Here is a 14,824-nt window from a genome sequence, read left to right as displayed (position 1 = left end):
GGTGATTCTCTTGCCTCAGCCTCCCAAGTAGCTGGGACTACAGGCGCCCGCTACAACGCCCGGCTATTTTTTTGGTTGCAGTTTGGCCGGGGCCGAGCTCGAACCCACCACCCTCAGCTTATGGGGCCGGCGCCCTACCGACTGAGCCACAGGCGCCGCCCTCCAGTCTGGCCCTTTAAGGGATCAAGATTAGGGTCCTAGCTGTTTGGGAGGCCAAAGCAGGAAGATCATTTAAGACCAGGAGTTTGAGACCAGCCTGAGCAACACAATCAGACCCTCTCTGTATAAAAAAAAACAAAAAAATTAACTGGGTGTGGTGGTGTAAGCCTGTAGTCCTGGCCACTTGAGAGGCTGAGGCAGGAAGATGAGCTAGTCCCTAGGGAGTTTGAGGTTGCAGTGAGCTGTGATGACACCATCGCATTCTATCCTGTGTGACAGAGCAAGACCCTGCCTCAAGAAAAAAAAGGACTGGAGTCCAGAGGCAGTTAACTGGGACAGGATTCTAACCTCCCTACTCCTCCCTAGGTTAGTACTTTTTACTGTTATGAAACTTCATTGTCTGATTATTTCTGGTTTAACTTTTTTGCATTTAAAAAAGTAGTGCTTTTCATAATTGAGAAATAAACATAGTTAGTGATTGAATTAATACTATCTAAATCCTAGACATTGGCCAGAACCAAACCTTTTTGAAAAAAACTGCAAATTGAATAGTTCTCAGTCTTGTAGCATGTTGCTTCATTTTGTCTCCTAGTTATCGTTTATTGGTAACTGACTTCTTTAATTTTGTCATGTTGATTTATTTTGGTTATTGCTGAAATCAGTGTTAGTGTGGAATTATCATGGTATAATGGAAAGAGTATTAAGAGTGATGAGTATTAAATTTAGGACTTAAAAGAATATTATCTACTCTCTAATCAACTCATTTAATTAATTAATTTATTTTTTGAGACAGTCTCACTATGTCGCCCTCAGTAGAGTGCCCTAGCACTCACAGCAACCTCCAACTCTTGGGCTTAAGCGAGTCTCTTGCCTCAGCCTCCCAAATGGCTGGGATTACAGGCACCTGCCACAACGCCCGGTTATTTTTTTGTTGCAGTTGTCATTGTTGTTTAGCTGGCCCCGGCTGGGTTCAAACTTGCCAGCATCCGTGCATGTGGCCAGCGCCTTAACCACTATGCTATGGGTGCTGAGCCAATTCATTTAATTTCTTGAAAATTAAAATTCAGTTTTTCTGATTATAAAAGGAAAGAAGAACAGATTACTTTTGCTTACCTATCAGGCTTCTCTTTTTTATAAGAATAAAATGAAACAATTATAAAGTATGTATAAGTGAATAAACTCCAGGGTTCTAAGTTTCTTTTGAATTGATTAATTTCATATTACTAAGTCTTATATTGATTTTACAGCCACTTACAATGTTACATTCATTCCTCATGTGAAGTTCTGTTAGTCATCTCAACATTGAAGTTCTCCAGTTTCCTGTGGTGGGGAACACTTTCTCTAACCAATCCCCATGCTTTACGTGCTATATGCTGCGTAATACATCTGTATCAGCAGGATAGAGTATATATCCCCTTTTCACAGATGGGAAACAGATTCAGAGGGGTTTTGCAATCTGCCCAAAAGAAATATACTGGTTAAGTGACAAAGTTTGGACTTAAATTCAGGTTTGTTATTTTCTTTTCTTTTTTTTTTTTTTTTGAGACAGAGCCTCAAGCTGTCCCCCTGGGTAGAGTGCCGTAAAGTCACAGCTCACAGCAACCTCCAACTCCTGGGCTCTAGCAATTCTCCTGCCTCAGCCTTCCAGGTAGCTGGGACTATAGGTGCCCACCACAATACCCGGCTATTTTTTGGTTACAGCCATCATTGTTGTTTGGCGGGTCTGGGCTAGATTCAAATCCACCAGCCAGTTGAGCCATAGGGGCCAAGCCTCTTTTTTTTTTTTTTTTTTTTTAATTCTTTATTTTTTCTTTCTTAATAATTTTTTTTTTTTTTTTGAAGTTTTTGGCTGGGGCTGGGTTTGAACCCGCCACCTCCAGCATATGGGACCGGTGCCCTACTCCTTTGAGCCACAGGCACCACCCTTTTTTTTTTTAATGGAGAATCATTGAGGGTACAATAAGCCAGGTTACATTGCTTGTGTTTTGCTGGGTGAAGTCCCTCTATTAATAGTGACTTTTTTTTTTTTTTTGTAGAGACAGAGTCTCACTTTATGGCCTTCGGTAGAGTGCCGTGGCCTTACACAGCTCACAGCAACCTCCAACTCCTGGGCCTAAGTGATTCTCTTGCCTCAGCCTCCCGAGTAGCTGGGACTACAGGCACCTGCCATAGTGCCTGGCTATTTTTTGGTTGCAGTTTGGCCAGGGCCAGTTTTGAACTCACTACCCTTGGTATATGGGGCTGGTGACCTACTCACTGAGCCACAGGAGCCGCCCTATTAATAGTGAGTTCTAAAGTCTTTAAAATCAATTCACACAAAGTAGTCTCTATGTTGTTCTTATTTATTGTTGTTGTTATTATTTTTGAGACAGTCTCACTATGTTGCCCTGGGTAGAGTGCTATGGCGTTACAGCTCACAGCAACCTCAAACTCTTGGGCTTAAGCGATCTATTGTCTCAGCTTCCTGAGTAGACTACAGGCGCCCACCGTAACGCCCAGCTATTTTTTTTGTTTTTAGCAGGCCGGGGCTGGGTTCAAACCCACCAGCCCTGGTGCATGTGGCCGGTGCCCTAACCACTGAGCTGTGGGCACTGCCATGTTGGAAATCTTAATTAAGGTAAAATATCATTTTCCTAAAACTCTGGGGTTCCTCTTTTTTTACTTTATTATACAGGGTTCTATTTGCATTTTCTTCCCCACAAAAAAGATCTGTAGTTACTGTTGCTAAAGGTAGAGAGAAGCATGTGCTGAAACCAGCCCAACTGCACTTTAGGTTAAATGTTGAGGGAAGAAAAGACACTGACATTTATGGAGAACCTACTGTAAGCTACACCTTGTGTTAGTTATTTTTTATATACTATTTAATCCCCACGTGGTTCTATGAGGTAGGTGTCATCATAGTATTTTTACCTATAAGGAATCTAGGATTCTGAAAGGGGCAATGCTCAGGTAGGTCATTCTCATTCCAGAGTTCTTATTCTTTGCACTGTGAGGCTATAAAGCATTCAGGACAGTGGCTGCTTGGCACATAGTAAGCTTTGTAAGTATTCCTCTTATGTCATCTGGGGTGTGAGTAAAGATTAGATTGCAAAATGCTGAAATAATATGCTGCATTAAACCCTAAAGGGAATCAAGAAACAAATACATTTAGAATGAATAAAAAGAATCTATTCATCCAACAGGCGTCTGGGGTGATTGTGGTGAGGGGCACACAAAAGTCGTGGCCTCCCTATGAACAAATTCCTTACATGTGAAGAAGATGAAAATTATAAAATGTATGTGGTGGGTGTGTGGGCGATCACTGTATAATTTTTTCAACTGTACTGTATATTTTAAAAATTGCCTAATTATCAGAAAATTTAAAAAAGAATCTATTAATGCCAACCATCATCTACAATAGTTGTTATAGGCTGAAAATACAGTTACATTGAATAATTTATTTTTATTTTTTATTTATTTATTTTGAGACAGAGTCTCATTAGGTCACCCTCGGTAGAGTGCTGTGGTGTCACAGCTCACAGCAACCTCAAACTCTTGGGCTTAAGCAGTTCTCTTGCTTCAGCTTGGGACTAAAGGAGCCTGCCAAAACACCCGGCTTTTTTTTTTGTTGCAGTTGTCATTGCGTTTATCTGGCCTGGACCAGGCTTGAAGCTGCCAGCCTCGGTGCATGTGGCTGGTGCTGTAACCACTGTGCTACAGGCTCTGAACCTATGTTGAATAATTTAATAGATAAATTGTCTGATGAGGTACCAGGAAAATTTTGAGAAATATTCATTTTCTTAGAGATGAAGGAAAGGGCAGTAATATTGTGCAGTTCTTTCCTCGGCACCTTTGTCAGAGATAAGAGATCGAGTTAGACAGCCGTGCATCTAATCCAGTGTGGCGATTCTGGTATTCGTATGTTGAGTGACCACTATCACGTTATGTTCATCTTTTCTTTTTTTTTGTTTGTTTGAAATTTTAATTACTTTTTATTGAAAACTGCACTGAATGCTAAATGTCCACCTTTACAACAAACAAATACAGTAACGGTAACTCACACTAAAACAAAACATACTTCTGATTTTTCTTTTTTTTTTTGAGACAGAGTCTCAAGCTATCGCCCTGGGTAGAGTGCGTAGGCGTCACAGCTCACAGCAACCTCCAACTCTTGGGCTTAAGTGATTCTCTTGCCTCAGCCTCCCAAGTAGGTGGGACTACTGGTGCCCACCACAATGCTCGGTTATTTTTTTATTGTAGTTGTCATTGTTGTGTGGCGGGCCTGGGCTGGATTTGAACCTGCCAGCTCCAGTGTATGTGGCTGTCACCCTAGCCACTGGAGCTACAGGTCCGAGCCACATTATGTTTATCTTATATATAAATACATATACTTATTTATTTATTTATTTTAAGACTTTATTTACTTTTTGTTGTTTTTGTTGCATTTTGGCTGGGGTCGGGTTCGATCCCACCACCCTCCATATATGGGGCTAGCACCCTACTCACTGAGCCACAGGCGCTGCTGTACATATACTTCTTTATAATACAGTTTTCCTACCTAAATTAAAGTCTTATGTCAAATGTTATATTGGGGGCAGTTTATTATAACATATTCTGTGCTTTGCTAATTATAGACATTAGCTACATAAAAAAAATAATGGTTTTTTCCCCCCTGCCTTCAGTTCAATGTTTTCCAGCACCCAACATAACTTGTAAGGACTTCAGTGGCAATGAAACACATTTTACTGGAAACGAAGTTGGTTTTTTCAAGTCCATATCTTGTCGAAATGTGTAAGTACAGTATTAAAACAATTTTCGTGTTACTTGCCTATGTTGTATCTTGATTCCATGAATTGAAGAGACAGTATATCTTTTATCTTTTTGCTTGGGTCAGAAAGCCTATGTTTTAAATGTGCACATTTTTTAGTAAATGTAATTCACCAGTGAAGTGGAGCTAAGTACTTGACTTTGTGGGATGATAAAGACTGCAAAAGGCCAATCACAGCAGTCATTATGTGCTACCACATCAGTTATGAAAACTGGGGGATTTCTAGAGTACAAATAGGAATTGTGTACTGCTTGTATTAGAAAAATGGTAATTATTATTTGCATGTTAAGGGTGTTTTATTTATTTATTTATTATTATTTTTTTTTTTTGTAGAGACAGAGTCTCACTTTATGGCCCTCGGTAGAGTGCCGTGGCATCACACAGCTCACAGCAACCTCCAACTCCTGGGCTTAAGCGATTCTCTTGCCTCAGTCTCCCGAGTAGCTAGGACTACAGGCGCCTGCCACAAGGCCCAGCTATCTTTTGATTGCAGTTCAGCCAGGGCCGGGTTTGAACCCACCACCCTCGGTATATGGGGCCGGCACCTTACCGACTGAGCCACAGGCGCCGCCCTGTTAAGGGTGTTTTAAAACTTGGTTTCATTCTTTGTAATAGATACGGATGACAAACAGAACTTAAAAGTCATCACTTTGAGATACTAAGACATATAGATTTATTAGGAATATTCTGTGTTTGCAGGATTTTTTTTTTTTTTTTTTGAGACGAGAGTCTTGATTTGTTGTCCAGGGTAGGGTGCAGTAACATCATCATGGCTGACTGCAACCTCAGATTCCTGGGATCAAGCCGTCCTCCTGCCTTAGTCTCCTGAGTAGTTGAATAGCTGAGACTACAGGTACATGTTATCACACCTGGCTAATTTTTCTCTTTTGTAGAGATGGGAGATTTGCTCTTGCTCGGGCTGGTCTCAAACTCCTGAGCTCAGGCAGTGCTCCTACCTCAACCTCCCACAGTGCTGGGGGTATAGGCATGAGCCGCCACACCCAGCCTGTTTGAAGGTTTTGTTGAGATTGATTTTTACTTTTTCTATAATGAAACTTAAATTTTATTATATATCTGCTTTATACTGTAAGCATTTATTTTTACCCATTTTTATTAATTCCTGACACTATATTTTTATTTTTTATTTTATTTTATTTATTTATTTATGTATTTTTGAGGCAAAGTCTCACTTTGTTGCCCTCAGTAGAGTGCCGTGGCATCATAGCTTATAGCAACCTTCAACTCTTGGACTGAAGCGATTCTCTTGCCTCAACCTCCCAGGTAGCTGGGACTATAGGTGCCCGTCACAACGCCTGGCTATTTTTTGAGATGGTGTCTCACTCTTGCTCGGGCTGGTCTTGACCTATGAGCTCAGGCAATCCACCCACCTTGGTCTCCCAAGTTCTGGGATTATAGGCATAAGCCACCGCACCCAGCTTCTGGCACTGTATTTTTATCTTTTTTTTTTTTTTTTTGCGAGAGAGTCTCACTTTGTTGCCTAAGCTAGAGTGTCAGCCTAACTCACAGCAGCCTCAAACAACTGGGTTTAAGTGATCCTCCTGCCTTAGCCTCCCAAGTAGATAGGACAGTAGCAGCAGGCACAACACCTTGATAATTTTTCTATTATCTCACTCAGACTGGTCCTTAATTCCTGAGCTCAAGGGTTCCTCCCACAAGAGTGCTAGGATTACAGGTGTGAGCCACTGTGCCCAGCTATATTTTTATTTTATAACCATATATTGTTGTATTCTATTTGATACCTAGTTGCAGTTGTTTCAAGAAATAGCCGGTTTCGCTATTTCTACAATTTCTGTTAGAATTCTTTCTATTTTTTGGTACAGTCTCACTTTGTCACCCTCGGTAGAGTGCAGTGGCTTCGCAGCTCACAGCAATCTCCAACTCCTGGGCTTAAGCGATTCTCTTGCCTCAGCCTCCCAAGTAGCTAGGACTATAGGCGCCCGCCACAATGCCTGACTATTTTTTGGTTGCAGTTGTTTAGTTGGCCTGGGCCGGGTTCAAACCGCCACCCTTGGTGTATGTGGCTGGCACCGTGACCACTGTGCTACGGGTGCTGAGCCTCTGTTAGAATTCTTAAAAAAACATTCTTAGAATAGCCGGGCGTTGTGGCGGGCGCCTGTAGTCCCAGCTACTCGGGAGGCTGAGGCAAGAGAATCGCTTAAGCCCAGGAGTTGGAGGTTGCTGTGAGCTGTGTGAGGCCACGGCACTCTACCGAGGGCCATAAAGTGAGACTCTGTCTCTACAAAAAAAAAAAAAAAAAAACACTCTTAGAATCCTTTTCTTTTCTTTTGACCCTACTTCACTGAGTTAATGGGGGACCTTTGATTCTATTTTGCTGTATAATCCTAAACTACTTAATTTTTGGTTCCAAAATTTCTTATTAGTAATGTAAAAATTGTTAAAAGGAATTATTTCCTATGTTGTATTTAGATATGGTTTAATCAGTTTTTAAATTTATAGATTGATAGTTCTACCTTAAACTTTACAAACAACAAATAACATAATAAGTGCTGGTTTAAAATATTATCGGTTATAATGCAACTAAGAAAATCATCTGTTGAGAGCAGCAAGCCATTTAGGTTGGACCTTACAGGCTCATGTTCCCATTCATGGTAACACCACAGTGGTCTATTACTTAATTTCCAGGTTGATGTTGATTTTTCTTTCAGAATCTCAGGGAAGATTAGGTTTAATGTAACTGAACTATATTAATCATGCTCGTAAGACATATCAATTATGATAAAAAATATCAGATGTTCCATGTCTACTGGCCAACTTATTCGGCTTATTCAGCAAAATCCACAATTCCAAAGTAGAATGTGCTTGGTGAATCTTACATCAGAACAGCAGGAGTTAGAGTGATGGGTGATTTTAAAGCAAAGAAGACCTGATGTATCATTTTCCTCTACCAGCATATCAGGTACACGCTTCCCAAAAGGCTAGCTGCCGTTCAGCTACCAGATAATGACTCAGACAATTCTTATTCATTGGGTATTCCTTTTCCAGTTTACCTAGTTTCCTTTTACTGTCAGCGTGTTCTCTTATACATTTTATATAACATTAATGTTAATTACAGACTCCATGTTAACATTGCAGATATAACCCCTCTATAATGTATTTTCCAGAGACTGAAGCCTGGTGGCCATGTCTGATTGGTTACCAAGCCACCCACCTCCTTACACCGGCCATCTCTATCAGTATTTCACGTTCACTGTACAGTTCAGTGTGGGTTGGCTCAGAGGTCTGGGTGGGTGAGCAGGTGACGGTCACCCCATGCGGTCATCGTGGGCTGTGCTTATTTCATCTTGAGGCTGTGCTGCTTCTAGTTCATAGAGTCCTTTCCGTTTAGCCAGCAGGTGGAAAAAAGAAGGAAACTTTTGTAGGAGTGTTTTATGGACTAGACTTGGGAATGGCGTACATCACTTGTGTCTTGAACCCATTGTCCAAAACGCGATTGTGGTGGCACTTATCTGCAGGGCAGGTTAGGAAATGTGGTTTAGCTGTATATCTGTAAGAAGAACAGAAACGGTTCTGTGAATAACTAGACACTACCACCAGTTTTCAGATTATTCTTTAAGGTGATTTACTTACAAAGATAATTACTTTTAAAATTTCACGTCCCTTCCCAGCCAAGCTTTCTAGAAGAGTTGTTTCTGTAATACTTTAGTGTTATGAAATCTGCGGTCTAATGCGGTATGGCTTTTGGCCATGCTGAAATTCATAGTGATCCTTGCTATGTCAATGGGTATTGACCGTCTGTATCTTAATCTTTCTACGGCATTTGGCTATTCCCTTTTCTTTCTTTCTTTGGCTTAGAGTATAAAACATTTTTCTTGTTTCTTTGATTCCTGTTCCTTTGCTGTCTCTTTAAATCTTGATATCCATAAATTATGTCCTTGGACCTTTCTCTCTTTTTCATTCATGACCCCCTTCAGCTCCTCTCACTGTCTTTTAACATATGTGTATTTCGTATATTACCTCTTCATAAATATTATATATATAAAGTCAAAAACTGAATCTCTCATCTTTGTCTTCAAATCACCTCTTTTCCCCTCGTGAGTGGCACCTGCTCCGCCAGCCTCCGAAGCAGCTCACGGTCTTTCTTGGCTGCTCCTTCTCCCTTGTTCTCTACTCGAGTCTGGTTGCTTCTGCCTTCTTAATATTTTCCGATTTTGTTCACTTCTCTCTCCCACTGCTGCTGCCCATTAGATTACAGCCTGGGTTTCTGCCTGGCCTCCTGATGTATTTCTCGAGTCTGGGACCCCATTCCATTGTAGATGGGCACAACTGAATGAAATCAGAGCATCCTTTATAATGTTAGACTCATAAAGAGTTCTGGGCCCTAAGCACCTCCCCCAACTCCCCACTAATGTTCTAATTTTGTACAAATACCAGTGCAGAGAACTATGCAGTTCAGTAAACCCAGGGTCATAAGCAGCGGTTCTGACAGGACGAGATTTGACTCAACAGTGACAGCTCCAGCTAACCTCTCTATTTCTCTACTCCTCTTTGCAGCACAACTCCTTGAAAGAGTTGTCTTATACTTCTTTTCTTCAATTATTTTTCCTCCCATTCTTTCTTTTTTTTTAAATGAAAGATGGGATCTGTGTTACCCAGTCTGGAATGCAGTGGCTATTTATAGGCACCAAAATAGCTATAGCCTTGACCTCAGGGCTCAAGTGCTTGACTGGTCTTCCTGCCACCGGCTCTTATAGTTGGGACTACAGGAACACATCACTGTTACCATGCTTCTCTCTCCTATTTTTTCTTTTTTTTTTTTTGTTTTTGAGGCAATGTTACTCTGTCACCCAGGGTAGAGTGCCATGGCATCATAACTCGCAAAAACCTCAAACTCTTCGGCTCAAGCAATCTTCTTGCCTCAGCTCCCTCAATCCCCTGGGACTACATCACCCAGCTAATTTTTTTATTTTTTGGCAGAGATGGGGGTCTCACTCTAGCTCTGGCTGGTTTCGAACTCCTGAGCTCAAGCAATCCACCTGCTTTAACCTCCCAGAGTGCTAGGATTATAGGCATGAGCCATGGCACTTGGCCTCGTTTTTTTCTTTGTCTGTTTGTTTTTGAGACAGGGTTTTGCTGTATTTAACTGGGCTACAGTGCAAAGGCATCATCATAGTGCATTGCAACCTTGAACTCTTGGACTCAAGCAATCCTCTTGCCTCAGCCTCCCAAGTAGCTGGGACTATAGGTGTACACGACTATATCTGGCTAATTTTTCCTATTTTTGGTAGAAATAAGGCCTTAGTCTTGCTCAGCAATCTCCCCAGAGTGCTAGGATTACAGGCATGAGCCACCATGTCTGGCCTTTAAACTCTTTTGTCCCTGTTACAGTTTGAATTTTTTCAGCAAACATTCATTTCTGTTTGTCTCTGTCTCACTTCATTGATTTTGGGCTTGGCTGTGTGACTTAATTTGACCTATCGAATGTTAACAGATTTGAAACAAGCAGAGGCTTTAGTGTGCTGGTGGGGTCTAGCTTTCGTTTTGCACCTTAATGATAAGTTCTGCAAAGAACTTGCCCCAAGTAGCTGCTATACCTTGAGTTTGGGCCCTAGAAAGACTTAAATGGAACTGACTTGATCCGAATCCCTAGCCTATGTCCAAACTCAACCAACCTTAGCTTGAAGCAGAATCTCCCAGCCGAACCAGCCTAAGTCAGTTGAACCACAACAATCTGCAATCTATTAGTATGAGAACAATAGTTTGTTGTTATGAGCCACTGAGTTTTGGGGTGTTTTGTTACACAAAAGCACCGTGGCCATAGCTGACAAATGCTTCCCTGCCATGTATTCCAGGACGGTAGCCAGAGCGAGCATTTAAAATCTGATCAGGTCATGCCACGCATACCCTTGCTTAAAATCCTGCAGTAGATCCCGTTTCTCTCGGTAAAAGTCAGAGTGTCACAGTGGCCTCCCAAGACCGTGGTCTGGTCCCTCCGTCCTTCGTTACCTCTCTGGCCACATCTCCTAGCATGCTCTGCCGTCTCACACTCCTGCTGCTCTGGCTGCTGATCAGGTCTCAGACCCTGCAGCTGTGCTGGTTGTGTGTCAGCTGTTTCTTGTCTGGGACACTCTCCTCTCCGAGTCGTGTGGCTGACTCACCTCCTGCAGGTCTTTGTTCAGATGCTACTTACTCGTCTGCTCTTAGGCTGCCATTTAACAGCGGCTGACATTCTGGACTCCCTACATCCCTGCTTGCCGCCTTCTTCTTCTTTTTTTTTTTTTTTTTTAATATTTATACTTTCTAACATAATATATGATTTACTTTTTTTTAATAAAGAGACAGGGTCTCTCTCTGTCTCTTTATTAAAGAGACAGGCTGGAGTGTATTGGGGCCATCATAGTTCACTGCAGCCGTGAACTCTTGGGCTCAAGTGACCAATCTACCTCAGCCTCCTGAGTAGGTGGGGCTACATGTGTGCCCCACGGTGCCCCACTGTGATTTACTTTGTTTTTGAGACAGAGCCTCAAGCTGTCACCCTGGGTAGAGTGCCGTGGCATCACAGCTCACAGCAACCTCCAACTCCCGTGCTTAAGTGATTTTCTTGCCTCAGCCTCCCAAGTAGCTGGGACTACAGGCACCTGCCACAATGCCCGGTTATTTTTTGGTTGCAGCCGTCATTGTTGTTTGGCGGGCCCAGGGCTGGATTCGAACCCGCCAGCTCAGGTGTATGTGGCTGGCACCTTAGCTGCTTGAGCCACGGGCGTCGAGCCTGTGATTTACTTTTTAAATTATGTTACTGCATGCTCCTCAGGTACAGGGATTTTTGCTACTTTCATTCTTTTTTTTTTTTTTTAATATATCCCAATAGCCTAGAATACTGCCTGGCACATAGTAGGCACCCAGAAAGTGTTAATTGAATGAATAAATGAACCAATTAACAAATAAGTACGGGCGGCGCCTGTGGCTCAGTCGGTAAGGCGCCGGCCCCATATACCGCGGGTGGCGGGTTCAAAACCAGCCCCGGCCAAACTGCAACCAAAAAATAGCCGGGCGTTGTGGCGGGCGCCTGTAGTCCCAGCTACTTGGGAGGCTGAGGCAAGAGAATCGCTTAAGCCCAAGAGTTGGAGGTTGCTGTGAGCTGTGTGAGGCCACGGCACTCTACCGAGGGCCATAAAGTGAAACTCTGTCTCTACAAAAAAAAAAAAAAAAGTACAAGTTAATCATTTTGTTTTTTAAAATGTTCACATGTTGGACATACATGAATGTGATGCCCAGCTTTTACTCTCGTTCAGAAATGGCTACTCATACAAAGTGGCAGTGGCGCTGTCTCTTTTTCTCGGATGGTTGGGAGCAGATCGATTTTACCTTGGATACCCTGCCTTGGGTGAGTATGTTTCATTAAAAAAAAAAAAGCTGTGAAACTTGCATTCTTATTAAATGTATGTATTCTCATAGATTAAATTTCTACATGTTATAAATTCCATGCAACTGGAGTTGAATAGTTAACATTCTTCTGTAAGTATAGGACTTGCAGTTATCTCTACAGCACAGCTTAGGTAAGAAACACTTTTCCTTTAGGAAAACAGACACCGTAGTGTAGGCGTTTACTGAACAGTGGAGTGGAGCTGTCACTGCTAGTGCCAAGCACACAGTGGGTGTTCAGGAAGTGTTTTCTGAGCAAATGCACATCCCCTCCCCTCCAAAGAGGTTCCCTTCTACCTGAGCCTCTGTCACCAGAACCTATGTATTTCTTTCAGGACAAGTTGGGGTTGGAACTTTGGCAACCCAGCTTGGTCTAGGCTGGGAGTCTGACTTCTGTCACTCTGAGCTTCCCTCCGCATACCTTCCTCCTAGCTATATAGAATCTTTACATTTACTACAGTCACCAATACTTAGGAAAACAATTTGTATTTGCCAATAGCTTTGGTTCAAATAATACTTTCACGTGCCTCCTTTAGTTAAGCCAGTACGACTGTAAGTTTATCATCCTCTTTAAATCCTCTTTAACAGTTGGAAAACTGTCAGCAGCAAGGTTAAGGGATTTACTGAGTCTAGAGTCTTTGTTTTATTCTGTGACATATCCATCTTTGCTTTATGGATAGTGAGATTGTCACGAGATTAAGAGATTTACTCAAGGACATTCAGCCAGTAACCTCAATTTGAACCCAGATTTCTGGTTTCAGAGACCATGTTTTATTTACTATCGTATTCTCCTTCTATATTAGCCCTTCACGGTACACATTTGGAAGTTTGGGAATGTTCTGCTTTCTAGCCAGCGGAGTTCACCTTACTTCTTCCATGTAGTTAAACCAAGCTTCAAAGAGAACTTTCACTGTGGGGATTAGTGGAGGTGTGTTTCTGACAGCTGTATTTAAAACCAAGTTATAAGTTCATTAAATAAAAGTCAAAGTGGGGGCGGCATGGTGGTGGCTCACTCCTGTAATTCTAGCACTTTGGGAGGCTGAGGCAGGGAATTGCCTGAGCTTATAAATTTAAGACCAGCCTGAGCAAGAGTGAGACCCCCCCCGTTGCTACTAAAAAATAGAAAAACTGAGGCAAGAGGCTCACTTGAGCCCCAGAGTTGGAGGTTGCTGTGAGCTATGACACTATAGCACTCTACCTACGGTGACAGCTTGAGACTATCTCAAAAAAAAAAAAAAAGTCAAACTTAGAAGTTCTATACACTAATTTATTTGGTTAACAAACATTTATTCAACATTTAAGTTACTACTAAGTAAGTGCTATAGAAATAATGATGGCGATCATAGTGTATATTAGTTAACAAGAAAATAAATATAAAATAAAACAAATATGTTGACAAGCCATTTCGATACAGCACTGTAATGTTGTCATAATGAAGTACAAAGCACTGAAAGATTGTATTTTAAGGCTCGGTGCCTGTAGCACAGTGGTTACAGCTCCAGCCACATACACTAAAGGTGGCGGGTTCGAACCCAGCCCGGGCCAACTAAACAACTGCAACAAAAAAATAGCCAGGCGTTGTGGCAGGCACCTGTAGTCCCAGCTACTTGGGAGACTGAGGCAAGAGAATTGCTTAAGTCCCAGAGTTGGAGGTTGCTGTGAGCTGTGACGCTTTGGCACTCTACTGAGGGTGACATAATGAGACTCTCTCAAAAAAAAAAAAAAGAGGAAATTCTGCCACCACTTGCAATAATGTGGATAAACTTGGAGGACATAATGCTAAGTGAAATAGGCTAGACAGAGAAGCACAAATATTACATGGTATCACTTACATGTAGTAAAGTAAGTTCTAGAGATCTATAGTACAACATGGTAACTATAATTAATAATACTGTATATGTGGGCTTGGAGCCCGTAGCTCAGTAAGTAGGGTGCTGGCCACATATGCTGAGGCTGGTAGGATTGAGCCTGGCCGGGGCCTGCTAAAGAACAATGACAACTGCAACCAAAAAATAGCTGGGGCGCAGTCCCTGTAGCTCAGCAGCCAGGGCGCCAGCCATATACACCGGAGCTGTGGGGTTCAAATCCAACCAGGCCTGCCAAACAACAATGACAACTACAACCAAAAAATAGCCAGATGTTGTGGCGGGCGCCTGTAGTCCCAGCTTCTTTGGAGGCTGAGGCAAGAGAATCGCTTAAGCCTAAGATTTTGAGGTTGCTGTGAGCTGTGACGCTACAGCACTCTACCAAAGGCGACATAGTGAGACTCCGTCTCAGAAAAATATATATTGTGTATATATATATATACACAAAATATATATTGTGTATGTGAACTTGGCTAAGGCAGTAGATGTTGAATATTCTTACCACATACAAAAAAATCTGACGTGTCAGACTGTGAACATGTTACCTAGCTTGCTTATGGTAATCATTACATGAGGAACTATTGTTGTTGTT

At 42.1% G+C, this 14,824-nt stretch overlaps 1 protein-coding gene and 1 pseudogene across 1 annotated transcript in view; both read left to right on the top strand.

Moving 5' to 3' along the window:
• The window catches only part of TM2D1 (TM2 domain containing 1), a 61,762-nt gene that overhangs the window by 11,647 nt on the left and 35,291 nt on the right, over window positions 1-14,824 (top strand). The window contains exons 3-4 of the mRNA XM_053575259.1: window positions 4,821-4,929; window positions 12,238-12,329. Coding sequence (XP_053431234.1) covers window positions 4,821-4,929; window positions 12,238-12,329 — 201 coding nt within the window. The remainder of the gene's footprint in view (window positions 1-4,820; window positions 4,930-12,237; window positions 12,330-14,824) is intronic.
• LOC128575727 (uncharacterized) lies at window positions 3,309-3,411 on the top strand (annotated as a pseudogene).

The sequence above is a fragment of the Nycticebus coucang genome, chromosome 22 (assembly GCF_027406575.1).
Source record: "Nycticebus coucang isolate mNycCou1 chromosome 22, mNycCou1.pri, whole genome shotgun sequence".
NCBI lineage: Eukaryota > Metazoa > Chordata > Mammalia > Primates > Lorisidae > Nycticebus > Nycticebus coucang.
This window is presented reverse-complemented; position numbering and strand designations above follow the sequence as displayed.